The 25,699-nt window shown below is 37.4% G+C and overlaps 1 protein-coding gene across 1 annotated transcript; it reads right to left on the minus strand.

Moving 5' to 3' along the window:
- Positions 1–608: 608 nt before the first annotated feature.
- On the minus strand, positions 609–22,139 carry LOC107780970 (protein neprosin-like). Its single transcript, XM_075230216.1, has 9 exons — positions 22,031–22,139; positions 2,885–3,057; positions 2,574–2,666; positions 2,285–2,476; positions 2,140–2,187; positions 1,721–1,876; positions 1,480–1,533; positions 1,207–1,347; positions 609–1,100 (listed from the first exon to the last, which is right to left on the minus strand). Exons 1-9 carry the CDS (start codon positions 22,137–22,139, stop codon positions 726–728), a joined length of 1,341 nt encoding a protein of 446 aa, XP_075086317.1. The 3' UTR covers positions 609–725.
- Positions 22,140–25,699: the final 3,560 nt, after the last annotated feature.

Here is a 25,699-nt window from a genome sequence, read left to right on the forward strand (position 1 = left end):
AACGATGAATAGTAAGTAAAACAAAGAAAGCAGCGTATGTGTCTCTTCTTATCAATGAATAATGAAAATTCACCTTACATGTGAATGGGATCCCTCTTTATATAATAGAGGAATCCTAAATAAGGTACAACTTTAATAACGGAAGTAGATCCCATGATTGCCACTAATAACCGCTTTGATTTGATTTGTTCCGAAATTTTCGCCGTGATCTTCGACCGGTTACTGATATCTCGCCATTCCGTTATTACGCTTTACTCGAAGTCAGTCATGCTTGATCTCGATTGTTGCTGGCCTCGATCTCAATGAACACTTCGATCTCCAGGCTTGATGTTCTATCTTCGAGATCGAGCCCGATCTATTATAAGGTTATATTCAAAGCAACACCCCTGCCAACGAAATTGGGTATGCCCGATTTCAACCGTATACAATACATAACAAAATAAAAAGGTTTTCTACGTCAAGAAGAAGGTAAAAAGACAAGAGAACTATCCTCCAAAAGTTGTGAGCGAAGAAGAGAATAAAATAAAGATAAAAATACGAAGAACTCGCGCAACAAAAATTATGACCAAGTATCAAAGGTAAGAGAAGCAATATTGCACCGTTTTCTTATAGTATTAAAAGATATATTGAGATAAATTTATGCATTATAATTTCAATAGTAAATTAAATTATAAAGCATGTTAATCTCTTATCAATTCAATAGTATTTGACATAACTTATTTAGGTTAGACCTCTGTGCTTTCACCAGGGCCCCCATAAAAAACTGAATGCTTAAAACTAGATCCCTCACTTGAAGCATCGACAACCTTGTATAGATCAGGATTGGTCATGTAAGGTATTAAGTTGCCAGCTTCTGTTTCTTGGCCATTGTCATCTATTGTCCCAATATTCCTACAATATGCATCGTAACGTGTGTCTCCAATTGGAAAAAAGCTTGAGCCCATTGGAGGTTCAAGTACCCCAGGTGGACTATATACTACTCCTCCCCATTCAATCGTTGATGCAAAATCATTCAATTCATCAAAAATCTGTTTTGGCCAAAAACCAACTTGTGTTTGATTTCGCGTGAGCAAAAGCCACCAGTTCCCGTTGACAAGGTCCTTTAATTTTCAAAAAAGACAAAAAAGAAAAAATATTTTAGTGTTATACATTAACAGAGTATCAAATAACTCATGAATTACTGAAATAGGTCTGAGACTAATTTACCCGCGTTATGTACATTTTATCTACCCACGCATCCTTACTTCCACGTTGTGTAACAGGAGAGTATACAAAATCTAAAGGTATATCTCTGTTTACAATAACAAATCCAGGACATTGTGTATTAAAACATTGATTTTTTCCTGCCTACAAAAGAAAAGCAACATATACTTTGTTACTGAGATGTCGTGAATATAGATTAATGGAAAGATATATAAGACATGCACATCTTATACAAAAGGTAAGAATAATATTCCAAAAAAGTTATAAATAACTCACTTGAAAATGTGTATATAGCCTACTTCGACCATCTCCATAAAGTGTAGGATCCACCTGCAATAACATTATACAAAAATAATACACAGCTAAAAAGACGATAAAAGCATTTGTAAAGATAGAAAAGAATATGATTGCAGGTTGAGAGTTAGAAAAACTTGTTAATACTCACCAACACATTAGAGGAATTATAAGTAATATAAGGAAAAAATAATGAACTGTTAATAAAAGTCAAGATACATACTCTCCATCCGACTTGTATATTTTCTGGTCCTTTTTGTATTTTCAATCGACAAGCACTATGTTGTTGGCCTTTCACACGGGGAGTATAAATAGCAGTCACCATACCAGCTCCTCCAAACTTGTTGCTTGGATTATTTTCGGTTTGAACAATAGCAAGCTAAATAACAGAAAATATGAGGTCATAGAACGGCTAAAAAAAATCTATTTGTTATCTTGAATTGCCCAACATTTTGTTAAGTTTTGCTTTTCTCTCTCTTTTATCTCTCATTGTCCCCATGATACATCTAGTAAACTTGGTGTATTTGAGAAGAATGAATATTATTTAAGATATTATATTAATTATCTTGTCCTATTAAGAAATAACACTAAAACAGTAAATTCAAAGAAATACGACGCAATATTGATTTTATGGATACTTACCTTGTACCCTTTGGAAGGAAAAGTTACTTTATTACTCAAATTGTTTCCCTACATACAGTAAGAATTTTATCATGAGTTAAGTATTGTTATAAGAAGGTATAATAGCCATCGTCATTAATTAATATAGTTAAATTCATAATCTTACATAGGAAAACGAAGTGCTGAAAGAGACATCCTCTGCGGGTGGCATAAGTTTTTGTCTGATAAGGTCATTTTTAGTAGTTCTTCTTATGGGAACTGTTCCTTTTGGACAACCGACTCCTTCTGATCTTCCCATAGGCCAATCAATTATTGATTCGTCAGAATACTCTTTCATTATAGGCAATGTTGGTTTCATCTGTGTGGATGAAAACCTCAAAAGAATATTAATATTAATATATATTATAATATAATTAATTTCAATTTGGACTTAAGAGAATGATGTAGTGACAAACCTGAGGGTGAAATGTGTGATTTTGCAACAATGGATGGTCAAATGCAGGCTGTTGGTAGAAATTCACACAATCGTATATATCACCATATTTCGTCTGTAGACCCAATAGTAAATATACTATGTCATTTATAAATTTTGCTTAGGAAGGTGACCTGATTTCTAAGTCACATTTATATTATAAATGCAATTGATTGATTAGGAGTAGAATATTATTAAAGAGAACATTAATCATTCTATTACTATTGAACAAAATAACAAATAATTGTAACAGAGATTTTCTTTATTTAGAGCGCATACCAACAAAAAAAATACCTTGATGGATTTTACAGCTGGCTTGTTTAAAAGCTTTAACTGCTTCTCTAATTCTAAGTCTTCAAGGTAGGATAATTTTGTTCTTCCTTGGACCTCATTGCAGCTCAGAAGAAGAGATATGGCAAGTACTAATATGTAACCTATTGCCCACTGTTGTATCATCATTGTAAAACCTGAAAAACCACATTATTTTAATCATGGCAATTAGATAAGATAATATTACAACGTCCATGAATCGAGTTATAAAGATATTTATTCATGTACCAGAATATAAGTTACTTTGAATACTTAAAGAAGCAAGGTAAAATTTGATTCCTTGCATACAACTAATAATATATTATTATTTATTTCTCTGTAATTCTCACACAGTGGCTATAAACTAAATTATGTATCTTACTTTGTCCCTCTTATTACTATATTCTCATCTTTTCTATTATATCACGAGAATATATGATCGAGTTTGTCCAATTCTTTAACTTTGTGTTTGTGTGCTTATTTATCTCTTGCTAATTAATTTTTTTGAATAGTTATTTCAAAGTAAAAATAGGAAAAACAATGACAAAATAAGACCAGAAAAGATGAAAATAAAGTATCTGCCGTGGTATTATAATATCAATCTATTGATTGAGGTAAACTAGTTTCATATCACTACTTGAATTCAAATATTTTTCGATTTTCCCATGTTTGTTAGGCTTAAATATTTTGGAAAATATTTTACTCATAAACTTATTTTTCTCCAATTGGAGGAAAATATTTTCCTTACCAAGAGAGTATTTTCTTTTCATGATGTTAAAAAAGTATTTTTATTTATTTCAATAAAATAATTACTTTATTTTCATGTCGTAGAAAGAGTACTTTCTTTTTCAACCAAAAAAGAGTATTTTCTTTATAGTTATGGATTTTTTGTGTGAATGTTTAGAAGAATAATTAAACCGTTGAACAAAAATAGAGTCCTGAAAATAGAGTCCTGAAAACGTTGGGTTTTTGGGGAGGGGAGTGGGGAGCAAGGAAACATGGAGACTTGGGGAAAGGGGGTGAGGAGAATAAAAATTTATTTTCCTAAAAAATATTTTCCACTCTCTAACGAAACACTAGAAAATATTTTTTGGAAAACGTTTTTCGCTCACCAACCAAATAAGAAAAAATAAGTGATAAAACTACTCATTTTGCATAAAAATATTTTCTATGGAAAATATTTTCCAAACACTTCCAAATGTCAACTTCAACTTCAACGCAAGAAAAAATAATAAAAGGAATACTCACATACCTGACAATTCTCCAAAAGACAAGAACTGCTTCTCTATATTTTTTGGCTAAGCTACTGTTGTTATGCCTTTATTTAAATAGTGCAATATAGCATAGCTTCTGATTATCGTAATATAAAACTATTCCTTAATCATCATTACTTTTTTTCCATTTGAATTATGTTTCTTTGATTTACTAGGTCAAATTGAGAAAATCCATATCTTATTGACCGCGACATTTATGGTATAAAATTATTGTTGTATACTTTCATAAACTCATTATTATTATTATTTTCATTTGAATGATGTTTCCTTGATTTACGGTCAAATTGAGAAAATCCATATCATATTGACCGTGACATTAACGGTATAAAATTAATGTTGTATATTTTCAGAAACATAGTAAAAGTAATACCTAACTTCTTAGAAAAATCAAATATAGTCAAAGTGATTTGTTCAACCATTAAATTTAAAGTTGCTTATAGAGTAATGAAATGATTATTTTCCATTTCAGAGGAGAAAATGTACATATCTAATGATAGGTGTTGATAATTTTGTTCTCATATTTTATAGAGTACTCCGTATACTTTTAAAAATATTATTTTATATTTTTACCCAATTTACAAGGATTATATAATTATTTTTTATAATTTTTAAAGATTTAAAATGAATTTTTCATGCATTATAATTATTAAAATATTTATTAACTATCCCTTCAAATTGTTTAGGGGTGATTTAATTATTCAAATTTATTAATTGTACCCACATGCATATTTCATAATATTTTGCTTCATTTTTATATAATATTTGCATTCTTTACATCATTTGTACATCGTTTGGAATAATGGCCAATATTTTCAATAATTGTCTTTATTATGCTAATTTTAGATCAAAATGACTTTTTATATTTTACAATTATAGTCATTTATTTTCAAAACCAACAGTTTTATATTATTTTATAACTATTTTTATAATTTATTTTGTTAAATTTCATTTTATTTTTAAATTCAGTCCAAAATCGGACCAAAAGAGGTCCGAAATGCTATAGCCCACTTCAATTGACCCATCGGAAGCCCAAAACCTAGCGACCCAAGAACATGCACCTGTCTGCGACCCATTATACCTGACCCTAGCACCCTCTAATCTCGGCCATTCATCTCAAATGATCAACGATCCATAATCAACTATCCGCCTTTGCATTCTCTCTATTTCCCTCATCTCTTCACAAAACCCTAGCCGCCTTATCCCCCAAATCCTTTCCGAATCTTGCTATATGATGGAATCCTTTTGTGATTTGCTTGCCTTATTCCCCAATTTTTGCAAGTAGTGCCTTACAAAAGCAGGCCTGGTTGACTCCGATTTTGTGAAGATCTTGACGATGTTTCGCCTATATACATTGTACAATGAATGATTCTTGCATTCTTGTTCCAATTCATGGTCGTTGGACCCAACTAGGTTTTGAAATTTTGTTTCATCTCTTTTACTGGCTCTGTTACTGATTGCATGTGATCGTTTCCTTCCTTATTTGTGTTTATTTGATTATTTTTCATGTTTTGTCATCCTAATCTTTCACTTTATAAACCCCTTCCCCAATTCCCTAAACGGACCTAACTACTATTATTCTCTCACTCTGACTCATTCTATACTATTCTAAAACTCTTGACTATGCCCGATTGAAAATCAAGGCCATCAGAATCCGCTCTATTGACATTCCAGTGCAAGCATTGCTCGAGGCTCGTTTGAAGCTCTAATGAACTTTGACGCACTAGGGGTTTGGGTCTTGTTGCTCTCGATCTTTGCTACTGATACGAGAGTTGTTGCTGGCACTTAGTTTTCTCCTTTATTTGCTTGTTAAATCTGCAAGCAGGTAAGTGTTCAGACCCTCGCAATTTTGTTTCTCCCCTGTTAGTGTTCATGCTTCTGAACATATGTGTTATGTGAACTTTTCTAAACCAATATGAAACTGTGTTGACCTTTCTTTGAATTTCTTCTGCAATCCATCATAAAAACTTGTATATGTTTACATAGGTTTATTTAGTGTAGTCAATTTGGACGATTTCAAGCTGGTATGCTTGTTTGAGATTGGGTTTATCTATGCTTGAATTCCTATATTGGCTGTCTAATATTGAATCCTTTCTCATGCCTTACCATGAACTTTTTGTACTGAAACCCCTTAGGAAATATGTTCCTGCTCAGAATTGCTTTGAGTAGTCTATTCCTACTGAATCTCTTTATGCATAATTTGCTATTTCTCTGCAAATTAACCCTTGACCATCACATGTGACAATACTATGTAGATGTTTAGCCTAATATGCTCCCTTGCCATTGCTAAACTCTAATATATGACTATTAAATGTGTTCAACCTGAATTATCTCTGACCATTATGTTTATGTATAGCCGAGTACTTATATTTGTTGCTTGTTATGAGTCCATGCCTTAGATTTTTGTGAGAAACTAATTCATGCCTAGAATTTGTTCAAATAAGTTACTTCCTGTTGAGTCCTTCATCTACAATATGCTACTTTCTTAGAGTCAATTCATGAGAAATCTACATGCCAATACTATCCCAATTAGGCCTTTCTACTGTTTGTAAACTCTAATGTTATGTTATCATTATGTGCTCACGGATTTCTTAAAACTGCTGGGATGAATATATCTAGCCTATTCTTCCTATATGGTAAACTGGATAAGTCCTTATGGTTGTTTGACATGTTACTCTGAAGTTGATATGTTTCACCTACCACGAGTTCTTATACTTTCTCTAAGACTTTGAACCTTTGTGTTATGACTGATATCTGTTTAACACTCAATATGTTAAGTTTCTCATGTTCAAACTAAGTGATTACTTCCCCATGTCAACTACTGTGCCTGTTATTTTACTTGGCTACAAGCTAGCTGGAATCATATCTTCATTAGGCTCTCATGTTTAAGGCTTTTCGGTATAACTGCTCTTTACCTGTGTTTCGAAATTTCCTTGTTAAGACTCTTAGGTTTAAAGTCTCCTCTAGGTTAATTCTGAACCATGCTTACTTGGAAATTATGCTTAACTTTGGCTTGATATCTCTTAACATGTTTTCTGGAGAATATAATTTGAATCTATCATATGTATACAATGCCTGTTGAGAACTTGTGTAATCCTGCTTATGTTCCTTTGGTCTGGAAAGCATCTGTTTCTTTTTTAGCTACAACCCTAAGAGCTAAGTGCATAATTGACTTAGCATATAACTTGTCACTTGAATGGTTAATTTGACGGGTAAGCAAGGCATTGGTTTTTGCCTTATTGTCAGGCCAGTTTGGTGCTGGGAGTTGAGGCATATCTATAGCTATCCGGGGTATGGGCATGTTCATAGACATGAGGCCCCAAGTTTGGTCGAAAGCCCAGAATAATCCTTGATTTAATTTGTATCTATGTAGGGCATATAGTTGTCCTAGCTGGACCTATGGTCATTTATTTGAGTTTGTATTATTCTTATCGGTCCTGTAATAATATTTAATGACAAATAATAGGGAATTAGTGAAAGTGGGGGGTTGTGATATTTTAATTCTCGTATTAAAGGGTAGAAAACATGCCTATAGGATCTAAATGCTTCATTCGCTACTTGCTTAACATGCTCTATTTCTACGCGTTATTATACAACATGCCTATAAGATCTCATTTGAGTAATCAAGAACTATTTACATTGATACCTCTTGCAATTGTGTGGCTCACCTAGAAAACATCGCTATAGGACTAATGAAACAAACCTGCATTTAGAACAGCTTCATTGCCCAAATCCGTTCATCTAGAAACCATGTCTATAGGACTTCAATGTGTTTAATTAAGATTGCTGCTACTGTTGTCCTCATCATACTGCTGCGTAAATAATATGGCTATAGGAATAAAGTAAAACAAGTGTCCATTCCTAATTACTTTGCTATCTGGATATTACTGTGTAGATATAATGCCTATAGGGTTTCGCTGTTCATATAGAAATCATATCTATTGGCTCCAAGACGAATAATTATGAACTTTCAATGACCCCATAGGCCAGTCATAAGTCACCTAGAGATCATGCCTATAAGGTTATAACGAACCATCTGTTAAAATCAGCAGTTTGTAGGATCTTATGTCAACTATTGAATCAATAAACCACAAAGAAAGCATGCCTATAAGTTTTGCGCCATTCAATAGTGCTCCAATTTCATATATGCCTACCTATAGTCGTTAACTTCATAATTTGTAATGCCGTTAGAATAAGCTCATGACTCTTTGTGTGCATCTGTGCCTATGTGTGGAGGTCAATTTGAGCCTTTAATTGTTAACTATGTGCAGTCCTAATTGTTTTAATTGTGCGCCTAGTTTTATCATTTTTGAGCATCCTAAGTGAAGTCTAGAACTACCAAAGTAGTAGGTCCAAAGCCTGCTGGAACATAGGTATGGGACGGCTAAAGCACGCATGGAATGCGATTTAGAATTGAACTAGAACTCTTTAGGTAAACAACTTTAAGATAGTAATTGGGTAACATGAGATGATAGTCTGTGCCCGCTGAATAATATGAGAAACCCTTACTTTTAAGAGAGTTGCAAAGTATTATTTATGTTGCACGGGGTCATCCTTTAGGCTAAAAAACTTACCCCCTCCTCCCAATTCGTTATTTTTGGTACGCTTGTTTGAACCTAGGCCATATCTTGTAATCTTCAAGGATTGTATACCTATTTATTAATAATAATCTGCTTTCTTTTCTTATGTGCAATTTTTTTGTCTTGTAAACTAGACTCCCTATATTACTTTAACTTATATGATCATATAGTATAATTTTAATTCAATAATCCCACATTGCGTAAAATTTAGCCTGGACGCAAAGTTGTAGACCTTGGAGAGTGCCTAACACCTTTTCTTCAAGGTAATTTGAGCCCTTACCCGATCTTTGTTAACACAAACTAGTTAAAAACATAGTTATTTGCAAATAGGTGCCCTAACACACCATAAAAATATTAGGTAGAGACTCTTCTCTTTTTAATATCCATTTAAAAGAGTTGTCACACGTTAAAATCCGCTTTCGCGAGAAAACGGGGTGCGACAACATGGTGGCTCCGCTGGGGACATACTTACGCTCTTACCATAATGAAATTATCACTTGTGTGGATTGTTGGATTATTTGACTTCTTTCATGTACATCCCCTCCCTATTTCCCTTAGTTTCTTTAAATTACTATATTGTATATCTCTCGTCCCTATCTCCCCTATTTGCTTCATTTAATTGCATTCTCGAACATTTTCGTAAGCAATGCTAACTTCTCTCCTTTGAAGACGTATTTTCCCGACGAGGAAGCGTCATTTATAAGGGAAGGCATTGCTGATGCATATGATGGTTGGAGGATGTTTATCGATGGAGCCGTAAACTTGGAGTGGGCATCAGAGCTGTCCTGGTATCAAATACTGGTCAACATTACCCGGTATCCACCAAGCTTAGATTCCCATGCACCACCAATATGGTAGAAAAAGAGGCCTGCATCTTGGGACTTAGGTTGGCTGTCCACATGAATATTCTAGAATTTCTAGTAATCATAGATTCATATTTGCTAATATATCATGTACTCAGAGAATGGGCCACCAAAAATGCCAAGATATTGCCATACCTACACTTTGTACAAGACTTGATCAAGAGGTTCAAAAAGATAGAGTTCAAACATGTTTCGAGAGTTCAGAATGAGTTTGCAGATGCGCTGACTGCCTTGACTTCCATGATACAACATCCAAACAAGAACTATATTGATCCCATTCTAATTGAAATCCATAAGCAACCAGGTTATTGCGCTCATGTTGAAGAAGAGTTCGACGAAAATCTATGGTTTCACGATATCAAGGAGTAATTGGAAAAAGAAGAGTACCCAGAAAATGCTACACACATCAAGAAGCGCACGCTTCGAAGATTGGCCAACCATTTCTTTCAGAGCGGAGAAGTTCTGTATAGAAGTACTCCCGATTTGGGTCTGCTACGATTTTTTAATGCCAAGGAGGCATTTAGGTTGCTCGAAGAGATACACGGCAGAACTTGCGGACCTCACATGAATGGGTTTGTTCTAGCCAAGAAGATATTAAGGGCATGGTATTTTTGGATTACTATGGAGACGGACTGCATCAAATATGCATAGAAGTTTCTCCAATGCCAGGTGTATGCTGATATGATACAGGTAACACCCAATGAACTCAATGCAATGAGTTCACAATGGCCTTTCTCCGCCTGGGGCATGGATGTCATCAGACTGATTAAACCAGCTACCTCAAACGGACACAAATTGATCTTGGTGGCGATAGATTACTTCACAAATAGGGTTGAACTCGTTTCCTATTAAGCTATGACTAACAAGGTTGTAGCAGATTTTGTCCGGGATCATATTGTTTGCCGATTCGGGGTGCCTGAATCAAACGTCACCGACAATTCTACCAATCTCAATAGTGATCTGATAAGAGCCATGTGTGAATTATTCAAAATCAAGCACCGAAACTCTACAACATATAGGCTACAAATGAATGGAGTCGTACAAGCCTCCAAAAAGAATATCAAGAATATATTAAGGAATATGGTGGACAAAAACTAGTAGTGTCATGAGAAGCTACCATTTGTTCTGCTCGGATACTGCATGTAAGGCCCCGTAAAAATTTCCTAATGATTTAAGTTTTTAAAGTGCGCCAACGGTATTTGGGAATAACTTATTTGAGTATTAAAGGAGACCTATGGGATAGAGACACATCATGTTGAATTGATAATATATGTTTAAGGTGTATTGGAACATACTAGGGAGTTTTGTCAATGGCAAGAACTTGTGTGGAACAAGTTGGATACATTAAGTGGAAAGGATGTTTACACTGGCACAAGACCCGATTTCAAATGAATATAACTCCCTCCATATAAAGACTTAGGTGGTGATCTACCGATAATATTAAAGCCCTTTGAGTTTAGTTTCCAACGCATCAAACCTCTCGTCATTTGGATATGTATAGAAAACGTTATGACAATTTTACGGGACCTGTATCATATGGGCGCCCAGACTAGGGGCTAAGTCATTTTTTCAAGACTAGGCCTTTCTCTCCACCACCCATCCAACCAAGGCTTCAAATACACATCTAAGGTGAGTTTTTAAGTGTGTTTTTATGATGATTTCACTTATCAATCACAAGTTACAACAAGGTTTTGTATTGGATTCCATAGGATTTCTTCAAAATCTCAAGAACACCCCAAAAGTTGACTTTCAAGATTTGGTCTACAAGAGGTAATCTTTCACCCTTAAACTTACATGCATAGATTGTTAGTGAATAAATGAGCAAGGAATAAGTACTAGCACTTATGAGATGGTGATTGGAAGCCATAAATACTTAAACTAGATTATTGGGTGTGGTAGAGATTGTGTAATGAGTTAATTAGTAAGATTTGGTAGATGTGAGTCCATTGATGATTATAATGGTGCTAAGAAGGTAGTTAGTGGACAAAGGATGTTGTAGTATCTCTTGTTGGTGGTAAGGAGGTATTGTTGGAGGAAGAAACACCATTACTAGAGGTAGTTGAATGCTATGCACTCTAGGTGTTTGATAAAATGCCAAAATGACCAAAACCTGGAAATATTTACTAATATCGGTCCAATTGAATTATGTTGATGTAGATTGAATTTGTAAGAGTAGTTGGTGGTTTTAATATCGCTAAAGAGCTCCATCAAGGTATGTTGGCTAAACTTTCTCTCTTAGAATCGAATTCCATAATGTTCCCGTCAGTTTTAATGTATGGGTTGCGTATTAAAATGTTGTGGCTTTGAATCGTATTTCAAATAAAAGCTAGTATGCCAAATCGTGTGAGGAAATCTCAATATTCTTAAGACTCTTAATTGCTCATATGTGTACCTAAAAGTCTTGATTGGAAATGCCTTACTATTCATAACCTATAAAGGTGGTCAGAAACGAAATAATTGAATTGGGGATATAGAGTGTGGCCAACGTGCCGAGAATTTAAGTTATGACTATTCCTAGTAGTGCAAATGATTTGAGAGAATGCGCTAAAGAATATGAAATAAGACTCGACTCAATTGTGTTAAAAGTGATTTGGAAAATAGAATTTGCCTAAGAACTTTTGTACTCAATTCATGCCCATTAGTGGCTGTTTTAACTAATGTTTTGCTTTATAAATATATCCAGTGTGATTCGAGTTCTATATACTCATGTGTTGAAATTGTACTTTGTCATTTTTGGGGAAGAGTATTGCAAGAGTAAACAGTGTATTGATTGTTTATGATTTTTCATGTGTGTTTCTATTGTTGGTTGGTATGCCTCATTCTTTGGGAAGAGACCATTTGAGTTTGAAGTTTCCATTTCAAATGGATTTAAAGTATATGATTCTGAAATTTTCTATATGTTGATATTTGATGGTGATCTTTGAAATTGAAAGGGGTAAAAGTGTGCAATATGAAATACGGCCATCGTTCCATGAATAAAGAATCTTGTGAATAACTAAATGAGCCATTGAAATATTGTCGTTGTGAATGACTGAAAATACTAATGAGAATTTATACAATGTGAAAAATGTTGAGGTGAGTACAATTGTATTTATGTTACCTCTGTGTACAAATCAAAAAAATATATTTTTGGGAGCATCATTAGCAAAACCGAGGTAGGGTGGGTCATAAGGCCCACACCTGAAACTACACGTGTCGGTGTAGGGGTGGATTGGGATTATTCCCCTTATTTGGGATGAAATTGGATCCTTTGGGAAATTGTGATATTATTCCCCTTAATTGGGATGAAACTGGAACCTTTGTGGATTGGAAAAGTCAACCCACATGGCATATGTGGGAAGGTGACCTAGCTGATTTGGTGGAGATCAGACGTCATATTGCGCATATGGTGGTACTACTCTTGATAACAACTTTCTTTCGCATCACATGTCAAACCACATTTTTCGTGGGGAGATGGCCTAGCCGATCGGGCATGTGTCGCACCCCTTCTTTCTCGCAAAATCAGGTTTCGACACGTGACAACTCTTTTAAAGGAAGGTGTTAAAAAAGAGAGTCGCCACTTAACGGGTTTGAGGTGCGTTAGGGCACCTATTTGCAAATAACTCTGGTTTAACCAGTTTGCATCACCAAAGATCGGGTAAGGGCTCAAATTACTTCGAGGAGAAGTTGTTAGGCATTCCTCGAGGTCCACAACTGCGAGTCCCGGCCGAACTCGAATTATATGAATTAGTCAAAAACAAGAGGGAAAGACAAGAAGTTTGGGCAATTATTATCAAAAGTATACAAATAAACACAAATAATTGACTTTAAGACAAGATGGGGGGTCCTAAGTTTTTTAGCCTAAAGGATCACCCCGTGCAACATAAATAATACTTCGTAACTCCCTCTAGGTGGGGTGTTACTCGTATTATTCAGCGGGTACAGACTATCATCTCCTACTACCTGATTACTATCTTTAAGTTTTTACCTAAAGCGTGCTAGTTGATTCTAAACCGTGCCTTATGCGTGCACTACCCGTCCCATGCCTATGGTCCATGATGCGTTTGGACCTCTATTTTGGTTGTTCTAGACTTAACTTAGGTTTCTCAAAATGATAAAACTAGGTGACATACAAAACAATTTGGACTTCATGCGAAGGCAATTAAGGGCTCAAGTTAGCCTCTTCACTTAGACAACAAATGCACGCAAACAAATTAGGCGATTGACAATTTCAGAATTGAGACAAGTTAAAGCCATTAAGCCCTATAGACATGGTTTCTATATGACCTTGGGATTCAAGCGTGCAGGCAGTTTCAGAGCAAGATGCCATTTTAGAATGACTTCTAAGTGATTACGCAGTTGCCTACTGATTATAGGTTATAAGAGGTTAAACCTATAGGCATGATATCTTGGTGATTTATGCAGTAATTAGCAATGATAATTGAAGGAGAATATTCAGAACTGCTTAGTTGGATCCTATAAGCATGCTTTCTAATAGTGACAATGACACAGTGTTGAAAGTTCAACATCAGCACTCAAAGGAAACGAGCAAGAAAATCGATAATTAAGACTAATTTTAGATCCTACATGCATGATTTCTATAGTCACAATAAAGGCTGATTTTAGATCCTATAGACATGATTTCTATAATCAATAATTAAGACTGATTTTAGATCCTATAGGCATGATTTCTATAATCAATAATTAAGACATATAGGCAGGATTTTTAAATTGCAGATTAGGTAGCATGTAAATTAACAGAATCCTATAGTGCCTAAAGAGTATGCTGTAATGCACATAGTAGCAGAACATATTTGAGCAATTTGAGTATGCTGTAATGCACACATGATTTTTAATTGAGTAAGTGGAAGTAAAATATGTCAAACAAATTAAATACCTATAGGTAGGTTATCTAACTCACACAGTAGCAGAACATATTTGAGCAAAGTAAACACCTATAGGCAGGTCATCTAACACACGGAATAACAGAACAAAGTAAAACAGCTATAGGCAGGATTTCTACCCATTTCAATGTAAGTATTAAGATAAACCCCTTTTTCTCAATTTTACTAACACCCCAATTGTTATTACAATATTATTACAGGCCCAATGAGTGAAATAAATTACAAAATTATAGAATAGCTATAGTGGGCCTACAGCAGGCCCAAAATATACCCAACCTGGCTAGGCCTTCGTTCTCATGTCCATACAGTTTCTCAACAACCCAGAACCAATCTCCATTTTACACAGAACAGACCACATCCAGCAACCATAGTCTGAACAAAAGTTCCAAAAGTATAACTGTTTACACAAATCAACTGGTTTAATGCAGTGGGTGAGAATAGGGGCGGAGTTTGAGCAATTAGGAAAAAGTGGCAGAGAAACCTAGACCCTAGTGTGTCAGAGTTCCCAAGGGCTTCAAGAACCTAGGGTAGTGCTCACACTAGGGAGGTTGATAGAGGAGACTTAGAGAAGGGCTTTGGCCTTCAGCCAGCCCCAGAGTTAGCCAAGAAATAACCCATAAAAAATAGTAGTAGGGTAATAGGTTTTGAAAGCATTTGCTAGCTTGTAAGATAATCACATAATGAATTCATAAGAAAAACAAATTAACACACTGAACAGGGTGGCTTATGACAAGGAACAAGGAGCATGGGTTGACAAGTTAACATGCACTCGTATTAGGCTATTGCAACTGAATTAAGACTAAAGTGGTCAAATCATGCTAACTTAGGTTTAAACAGCATTACACAAATAGGATCATGTATCATGGAGGGTACTAAATCAAAAGAGATTAGTTTCAAAAGATCACAAGTCATTAAGGGTATAGGTTGGACAAAACAGAAGTTCATAGGGTGATAACCATAGTCATAAGAGCATACAACATTCAGATTAAAGGTATATTAAACAAGTTAGGGAATACTAATAATACCAATTAGTCGTTAGAAGTTCAGAATTAGGAAGGGAACATGGCTCAAACCATATAGTCAAACATATCATTCTAGTCATCATGAATTAAACTAAGCATGCTGCATTGTGTCTAAATTAATTAGGCTAAGTGCAGAACATCATTAAGCTAGTAAGCAGAATTAGGTAGAAAAGAGTCAACGAGATGCATTGGATTATCCAGTTTCAGAGAACATGCTTAACATAATAGAGTAAACATTGCAAAGGTTTAGAAACTAACCAGTGATTATTCGATAAACAAGAAAAGATTGCAGAAATGACCCAGAATCCTAAAGGTGTCAAGTTCCAAGGGTTTCAAGAACCCAGGCAGTGCTCACACCCAAGAGAGGTCAAAAGAGTAGAAATCCGGTGGCCTTGGCTTTCAGCCGGCCAAGAGCCAAACAAAATAGAATAGTGAACAAATATAGAGTAGAAAGCTTCAGTTTTTAGTGAGAAAATAATGATTCCCCAAAATTCCCCCCATAAAAGGGAAGGGGGATCAGTTTATATAGCAGTAGAACAAGCACATAAATAGGGAAATATAAACAATCCGACCATAAAAGGAAAGAAACACGTAAATTGATTAAAAATCAAATTAGGAGAGTAAACCAGTAAACCCTAATTTTAGGAAAAAAGACAAATATTAATAGATTATTCAAAAACGAAGTAGCACAAGATGAATAGAGACACAAATAGTACTAAAATCAGAGAATCAAACTAATTTAAGAAAAATCTGAAAACCCTAATTTTAGGGTAAGACAAATATTAACAGAAATAAAAATGAAAACATGCCATAGTAGAATATCGGGTGAATATGGACATAATAATACCTAAAATCAGAGTATCGAACCTATCATGGTTCGATTAAAAGAGATCTGAAACCCCTAATTTTTAGGGTAAGTAAGAATCAATAGAGATACACAGAGATTCATACCCATAATAGAACAAGAATGAACATAGACGGAATAGCAGAAAGGTCAAGAAGTTGAACCGACTTTTGTTCGATTCTGATGAGATCCGCTTACCATGTTTAGGCAAGTGGTATAGAGAAGGATCCAGTACCAGCGAAGAGTCGTATATGGCAAGAAAGGGTCGTATAATCCCATGTCTGGTGGGATTAGGAGAGATTTTAGGGGAGACAACGCTAGGGCTCTTAGGAGGGAGAAAAGAGGTGGGATTTGAGGGTAATGGACGGTAGGAAGTGATTTGGGTTAGGGGGTTTGGGTGGTAATTAAAAGGGAGGGTGTAATCTGGGCCGTTGATCTCAGAGATCAACGGCCACGATTTAAAAGCGGTCTTGGGTAGGGTGGTTAAACGGGTCGCGACCAGGTTTAGGTGATTGGGTTAATTTGGTTTGAGCTGGGGTATTTGGGCCAGTGTATTAGGTACTTTGGGACATTGTTTGGTCCGAAAATACGTAAGGTTTGGGCCAGATTTTGAATACCCAATGTATAATAAATAAATAATTTATAAAAGTAATTAATAAATATCAAAAATATCATTTGTGCACTAAAGTGATTAAAAATAACTACTTAACATTATAAAAATATAAAAAGTCATTTTCTGCATAAAGAATGTAATTATATATGCATGTGGGCTCTTATTGCAAAATGTGCAATTTAGTCGTAAAAATGCAAATGTAGTTATAAGAAATGCACTAAAAAATATTTAAAGCCTAATGCTGGTATAAATGATAAGTTTAGATGATTAAATCATAATAAAATAATTTTTAGGATGATTATTGGATATTTATACAGTAGAAATGCAGAAACAAATTTGTTTTTTTCTTGCTAAAATAAGGCAATAAATTGATTTAAAAATCCTTTAAAATTAAGAGAAAAATATTAAAACCTTGGGACATACTTACATATGCATATACATGCTATTTTGAAAGCATTTTGTATTTAAAAAATATAAAGGAAAAAATTGGGTATCAATAGCTGCCCCTCTTTACCCGGGAATGATGAAAGAGTTGTCGGGTAAAGAAATGATGACCGATTTTGACCGAATGGGGTGATTTTGAAAAAATATAGGCCGAACCCTGGTTTCTGAGTTGCCTACATATCCCTAGTTTTACAGGAATCAGGCTATGTGTAGTTCTGGATCCAACGGTGGAATAAACCGATAGAGTTATGTAGGAATGGACAAGGTTTTCTGGACAGGATGATATCAGATGGGAACGGGTAACAGACGGTGGTTGGTTACATTTTAAATAATTGCAAGATATGAACATTGAACGGAAACCAGAGCGAAGATTGCTCCTGTTAGGAGAACGGTTACTTCCTGGATTACCTGCAAAACTTAAAACACAATGCATGCAAGTATATATGGATTATTGCGAGAATTTAAACATGATGCAAATTCCCTTTGGATCATGAAAGTTGTCTTTGGACGAAGGGGATGGTGTCCTTAGACCATGATGTCCCGGGCCATGAATCGTGAGATAGGGGATTCGCAGGCCATGAAATGATATTCTCGGGCCATGAGGATAGTTCCTCTGAACTATGACACCTTTGAATAATGATGTGCAATATATAGATCCTCAAACCATGGCATGGTGTCTTCCGGCTATGAGGATGATGCCCTCGGACTATGACGCCTTTGGACAGAATGGCGATATTTCAGCCCATGAAATGCAAAGACATGATGCAAAACGAAACAAGACAGATATTGGTTTCGTGTAAGATCAAGGGCAGAGCTTAGCCCCGAGGTAGAGAATAATGCAAGGTTTCGAATAGCATAGCATTTATGGTTATGCAAGGAGAGAAAATGTTTAGTCTCATGCAGGAATGGAGACAATGCTTAGTCTCGTGCAAAGGGAAGGCAGTGCTTAGCCTTATGCAATTAAGGAGGCAGGGCTTAGCCTCATGCAAAGATTGGAGACAGTGCTTAGTCTCATGCAATGAAAGGAAGTGCTTAGCCTTATGCAATTAAGAAGGCAGGGCTTAGCCTCATGCAATGGAAGGCAGTACTTAGCCTTATGCAATTGAGAAGGTAGAGCTTAGCCTCAAGCAAAGATTGGAGATAGTGTTTAGTCTCATGCAATGGAAGCCAGTGCTTAGCCTTATGCAATTAAGGAGGCAGGGCCTAGCCTCCTGCAATGGAAGGTAGTGCTTAGCCTTATGCAATTGAGGAGGCAGGGCTTAGCCTCATGCAAAGATTGGAGACAGTGCTTAGCCTTATGCAATTAAGGAGGCAGGGCTTAGCCTCATGCAATAGAAGGCAGTGCTTAGCCTTATGCAATTGAGGAGGCAGGGCTTCTCATGCAAAGATTGGAGACAGTGCTTAGTCTCATGCAATGGAAGGCGGTGCTTAGCCTTATGCAATAATGGAGGAAGGGCTTAGCCTCATGCAATGAAAGGCAGTGCTTAGCCTTATGCAATTGAGGAGCCAGGGCTTAGACGCATGCAAAGATTGGAGATAGTGCTTAGCCTTATGGAATTAAGGAGGCAGGGCTTAGCCTCATGCAAGATGGAGACAATGTTTAGTCTCATGCAGGGGAAGGCAATGCTTAGCCTTATAAAATTTAGGAGGCATGGCATAGCCTCATGCAAAATAGAGACTATGCTTAGTGTCATGCAGGGGAAGGCAGTGCTTAGCCTTATGCAATTGAGGAGGCAAGGCTTAGCCTCATGAAAAACGGAGACAATGCTTAGTCTCATGCAAGGGAAGGCATTGCTTAGCCTTATGCAATTGAGTAGGCAGGGCTTAGACTCATGCAAGATGGAGACAATGCTTAGTCTCTTGCAATGAATAGATAATAAGTAGTAGTAGAGTATTTCTTAGCTGGAAATGTGTTTGCGTTTGGCAACTTTGTCGTTATGAAGATAGTGATCCTGAGATGTGCACGTATTTGCGAATATTCTTTGTTCCTTCATCCAAAGGGAAATCGTGAGTTCTACGGGGAAGGTTGGTTCGTGCCTTCGCCTGCTTGCTTTGCCTTGCTCTGCATAGGAATCCTACTCGAGTTACCATGGGTAGCATCTGGCTGTTTCATAAAATAACGTTTTCGACAAATCTGCGTGCATATGATGAATGTGGTTATTTAAAATACACTAGTATGCAATATCGGATAAATTAGATGAACCAATGACTGTGACACTTTTAGAGGCATTGCGACTTCCTCAGAATTTTGAGGGTCCTCCTCAAAATTCTGCCCCAGTTTGATCGTTCTGCATATGATGACGTTGACTGGACTTGCTCCGGAATTTTGAGGGTCCTCCTCAAAATTCTGCCCCAGTTTCTGGTTGTGGGGAAAATAAAAATTTATTGAATTGTGACCAAACCCACAGGGCTACCTACGTATCCCCTCTTAAACGAGAATCAGGTCGAGCGTAGTTGAATTACATCAGATGAAGAAATGCGAACATTCTAAACGTAATATCTTTTGACTGCGACTTAATTGATAGGCTTTGGCCAAACCTCTTCGTCCATTTCTGCGAGTATGAGTGATCCTCCTGTTAGTACTCTGTGAACCATGTAGGGCCCTTGCCAATTGGGCAAAAATTTCCCTTTGGCTTCATCTTGATGCGGGAAGATCCGCTTCAGTACTAGCTGCCCCGGTGCCACTGTATTCATTATTTTCACGTCAATGAGAGCTAATTGTTCATAGCGGCTTCTTATCCATTCTGCATCACTGAGTTGAGCTTCTTGTATAATTCTTGAAGAAGTAATTCAACCTCGGCAGGAATGACAGCTTCGGTACCGTAGACCAGCAAATAGGGAGTTTCCCCGGTTGATGTGCGGACTGTGGTACGGTACCCCAATAAGGCAAATGGTAACTTCTCGTGCCATTTCTTGTGGTTGTCTACCATCTTCCTCAGTATTTTCTTGATATTCTTATTTGCGGCCTCCACGGCTCCATTCATTTGAGGCATGTATGCTATGGAATTCTTGTGCTTGATTTTGAAGGACTCGCACATAGATTTTATTAGGTCACTGTGGAGATTGGCGGCGTTGTCTGTGATGATGGACTATGGAACCCCGAATCGGCAAACAATACGATCTCTGACAAAATCTGCAACGACTTTCTTGGTTACAGCTTTGTAGGATGCAGCTTCGACCCATTTTATGAAGTATTCTATGGCCACTAAAATGAACCTATGCCCGCTTAAAGCGGCGGGCTCGATTAGTCCAATGACGTCCATTCCCAAGCGACAAAAGGCCAAGGTGCACTCAGTGTATTGAGTTCATTTGGCGGCACCCATGTCATATCTGTTTGTATTTGGCACTGATGACATTTCTGGACATACCTGATGCAGTCTGTTTCCATAGTCATCTAAAAATAACCTGCCCTCAGTATCTTCTTGGCTAAAATGAAACCATTCATGTGTGGTCCGCAAGTTCCAGAGTGCATCTCTTCGAGCAGTTTGGAAGCTTCCTTGGCATCAACACACCGTAATAACCCTAGATCTGGAGTCCTTCTGTATAGAATTCCTCCACTTTGGAAGAAATGGTTGGACAATCTTCAGAGCATGCATTTTTTAGTATGATTTGCATACTACGGGTACTCTCCTTTTGCCAAGTACTCCTTGATATCATGGAACCATGGATTCCCGTCTCCTTTTTCTTCAACATGAGCGTAGTAAGCTGGCTGATTATGAATACTTACCGGAATGGTGTCGATGAAATTCTTGTGCGGATGCTGTATCATGGAGGACAAAGTGGCCAATGCGTCTGCGAACTCATTCTGGATTCTCGGGACATGTCTAATCTCTATCTTAGTGAACCTCTTCATCATCTCTTGCACATGATATAGATATGGTAATATCTTGGTATTCTTTGTAGACCATTCTCCCTGCACCTGATGTACCAGATGATCTGAATCACCAATTACCAGTAATTCCTGGATATTCATGTCAACGGCCAAATTGAGCCCTAATATGCAAGCCTCATATTCTTCCATATTATTGGTGCACGGAAATCTGAATTTCGATACCGGATAATGTTGACCTATTTCTGACACCAAAACGGCTCCAATAACCACTCCTTAGAATTTTGTGGCTCAATCGAAAAACATTCTCCATCCGTCGTAGGCTTCATCGATATCTTCTCCTACGAATGATACTTGTTCATCAGGAAAATACATTTTTAGTGGTTCATATTCTCCTCCTACAGGATTTTGCGCAAGATGATCCGCTAATGCTTGTCCCTTAACCTACTTATGAGTCACAAAGATGAGGTCGAATTCACTCAACAATATCTGCCATTTTGCCAGGTTCCCTGTAGGCATGGGTTTCTGGAAGATGTACTTCAGAGGATCCATCCTTGATATGAGATATGTGGTATAGGCACAGAAGTAGTGCCTCAGTGTCTGGGCTATCCAGGTAAAAGCACAGCAGGTGCATTCCAGCAAAGAATACTGTGCTTCGTAGGGTGTGAACTTCTTACTCAGATAGTATATGGCCTGTTCTTTCCTTCCCGTCTCATCGTGTTGTCCCAAGACACAACCGAAAGCCCCATCTAATATAGAGAGATAGAGTAGTAGCGGTCTACCAGGTTCTGGCAGGACCAGGACTGGTGGTATGGACAAATATTCTTTGATTCTATCAAAATCTTTCTGGAAGTCTTCAGTCCAACTGGTTGCAGCATCCTTCTTTAACATTTTGAAAATCGGCTCACAGATCATGGTTGATTGTGCTATGAAGCGGCTGATGTAATTAAGACATCCTAAGAAGCTCATCACGTCTTTCTTGTTCTTTGGAGGTGGCAAATCCTGGATAGCCTTGACCTTTGATGGGTCTAGCTCAGTTCCTCGGAGGCTGATGATTAATTCTAATAATTTTCCTATGGGGACCCAGAAGGCACATTTTGCGGGATTCAATTTCAAATTTTACCTCTGAAGCCGATCAAAGAATTTCCTCAAGTCTACTATGTGATCTGTACGTTTCTTGGATTTGATGATGACGTCATCCACATATACCTCTATCTCCTTGTGTATCATGTCGTGGAAAATAGTTCTCATGGCCCTCATATAAGTGGCCCCAGCATTCTTCAGACCAAACGACATCATTTTATAGTAGTACACCCCCCACAGTGTAATAAAAGCTGTCTTTTCGGCATCCTCTTCAACCATCCATATCTGATGATATCTCGCAAAGCAATCCACAAAGGATTGGAGTTCATGCTTGGCGAAGTTGTCAATCAGTATGTGTATGTTGGGTAATGGGAAATCATCTTTGGGACTTGCTTTGTTTAGCTTCCGATAATCGATGCATACTCTGACTTTCCCATCCTTCTTTGGAACTGGCACGATGTTAGCCAACCAAGTTGGATATTCAACCACTATGAGAACCTTAATTTTGATCTGCTTGGTGACTTCTTCTTTGATTTTCAAACTCATATCTGGCTTTAACTTTATGAGCTTCTACTTTACCGGCTGACACATTGGGTTGGTAGGTAGTTTATGAGCCACTATGGACGTTCTCAAACCGGTCATATCATCATAGGACCATGCAAAGATATCTTCATACTTCTTCAAGAACCGTGCATACTCTGCCTTCTCTGATGGTGATAGGTGGATGCTTACACGTGTTTCCTTGACTATTTCAGAGTCTCCTAGATTAACTGTTTCAGTCTCATCCAAATTGGACTTAGGCTTGTTTTCAAAGTTTTCCACTTCTCTGACAATTTCCTCGGGTATTATATCCTCTACCAGATCCTCTGAATCATTATCCTTATGTTGCATTATCTCACTACATGTCACTGTCGTAAGTTCATCTAGATAGGTAATAATAATGTTGTAGAGAAAAAAAGTAAAGAATAATAATAAATACTAAAAATAACAATGCATTAGATAAATTTTGAAAACATCAAACAAGTACGGCTCGATAACCCGAGCAATTATTTCAAAACAAAACATGCTTTAAACAAAATACTGAAAATGTCTTAAATGCTCATAAAAAATTTGCTTTTAAAATAAATAATGCTAATTGCTAGGCTACCCAGGAACTTGACGGGCCCTTGATGGTGCAGCAGTCTAGTTCTTGAGAATAGCTCCCTTCTCCATGGTCTGAATAATAAGGCCTTCCTCCTCCTCCTCCTCAACTATCGCACTGCAATCCATGTCTTCATCATCCAAAAACGGATTCCTTGTACCAGCTAGAACTTCATCTTCTTCGGACTGCCACATTATGTCAGCTTGATGAAATGACTAGCTCAAGTGTGGTACTAGTTGCTCTAGAGGGTAATAAAGACCACGCCATGGTGGCGACCAATTTTGATACTCATGCCAGGTGTATTCATACCCAAAACCCAAAGTTGTGTCATGACGCTTTAGCTGTATTAATTTGGTGATCCCCTGGAGATTCTTACAGAGACCTTTGCCAGGCTCATACCCTATCCATGCCAATATGCCTTCTATCTTACTTCTCTACCATTTGTCCTTTTTAATTGCGCTGACGCGCTCGATGCGATGGTATGTTTCTCCACCCAACTTCCTTCTATTCTCGGAACAGTTTGACTGGTGTAAATGGGATTACTTCCATCCCCATGGATGATCACTTCCTGATGGTTCCACTCAAACATCACGACCTGATGTAGAGTAGAAGCTACGGCCCCAGCGACATGTATCCAAGGTCGTCCCAACAATAGGTCGTAGGTAGAAGATATGTCCAACACTTAAAAGTCAACATTAAAATAAGGTTGGGCCCATCTGTAGGTTGAGCTTGGTTTCCCAAAATTGTGTCCCTTTGAGACCCATCAAATGCTTCACATTCATATTTCCTGCTCGTATCTCGTGCAGGCCTTTACCTAATCTTTTCAGAGTAGTTAATGGACATATGTTAAGACTCGAACCCCCATCTATCAGGACTCTGGCAATGAACTTATCCTCAAACTGCATTGTGATATGCAGTGCCCTGTTGTGACTTAGTCCTTCTAGTGGCAGCTCGTCTTCATGAAAAGTGATCTTGTGGCTTTCTAACACCTGTCCTACCATATTAGCCATCTCCCCACTGGTAATGTTATTGGGTACATAGGCTTCGTTCAACACCTTCATCAAGGCATTCCTATATGCCTCAGAGTTTTGCAGTAGTGATAAAATTGATAATTGAGCAGGGGTTTTGTTCAGATGATCAACCACAGAATACTCTCTTGCCTGCACCTTTCTCCAAAGATCATCTAGACCAGTCTCACTGATAGGCGGTTTAGAGGCCGCTTCTTTGTTCGTTCCTTCCAAATGCTCTGGTGTATAAATTCTACTAGTTTTGGTCAGGCCTTACGCTGCACCAGTTTCTTCCATTTTTTCCTTTCCTTTCCTCCCTGCTTCCGCAACATAATCCCATGGTATAGCATTAGACTTATAAGACGGTGTAGGTGCTACCATCACGTTGAAGGGTGTTGTTATTTCAACCTCAAACGGAGTTGGTGCAACTACCTAAACTTCAATTGGTGCCTGAGTTTGTACCATGATAGGTGTGAGAGTGACTGGAGATGTTTCAGGATTATCCCCTTCCGAGTCCCATTCTTCATCGGTCTCTATCATGTTTACCCCTCCGCCCCTGTGATCCAGGAGAGGATTGTTACGGACATTGGGTGCAACCTCCTTTGCCTGTATGACTTTGGTGTCAATTAATGTCTGAATCTCATCCTTCAAAGTACGATACTCATCAATAGTATGACCTTTCATGCCTGAGTGATAGGCACATGTCTTATTTGGATTAATCCACTGGGAAGAGTTTTCCATAGCAACAACGGGAATGGGAGTGATATAACCGGCAACATTCAGTCTCTCGTACAATTGGTCTATAGGTTCAGCAATTGGAATGTATTGTCTGGGTGGTCTATGGTCGAAATTTGGTCTAGGTTTTTGGTAGTTTTGGCGGGTTGGTGGTGAGTGGTAGTACGCTGCTTGGGTGTTATAGGTATTGTAAGTGGTGGCAGGTTGTTGGTATCTGCGAGGTGAAGGCTGATATATGGGTGGAGGTGTTTGGTTTGTGAGAGGAGACTTCGGACCTTGGGCTACCATTACTGCACCTACTTCTTTCTTCTTGGAGATACCTCCTGACTGCATGTCCTTATTTGTGGCTTGAAGTGCCTCAATATTTGTCATTGTTCAGCTTTTGATCCCTTCTTCTATTCTCTCTCCCAACTTGATGATATCAAAAAATTTATGATTTTCAATAACCATCAATCTTTTGTAGTATTGCGGATCCTAAGCTCTGA

Source organism: Nicotiana tabacum, chromosome 14, assembly GCF_000715075.1.
Source record: "Nicotiana tabacum cultivar K326 chromosome 14, ASM71507v2, whole genome shotgun sequence".
NCBI lineage: Eukaryota > Viridiplantae > Streptophyta > Magnoliopsida > Solanales > Solanaceae > Nicotiana > Nicotiana tabacum.

Coding starts and splice junctions, on each gene's coding strand:
- LOC107780970 (XM_075230216.1), bottom strand. CDS start 22,139: ATGTTAAAGAAGGATGCTGCAACCAGTTGGACTGAAGACTTCCAGAAA. Junction 3,058..22,030: donor CCTGGTCCTGCCAGAACCTG/GTAGACCGCTAC, acceptor GTGGTTTTTCAG/GTTTTACAATGATGATACAA. Junction 1,534..1,720: donor ATATACAAGTCGGATGGAGA/GTATGTATCTTG, acceptor ATGTTATTGCAG/GTGGATCCTACACTTTATGG.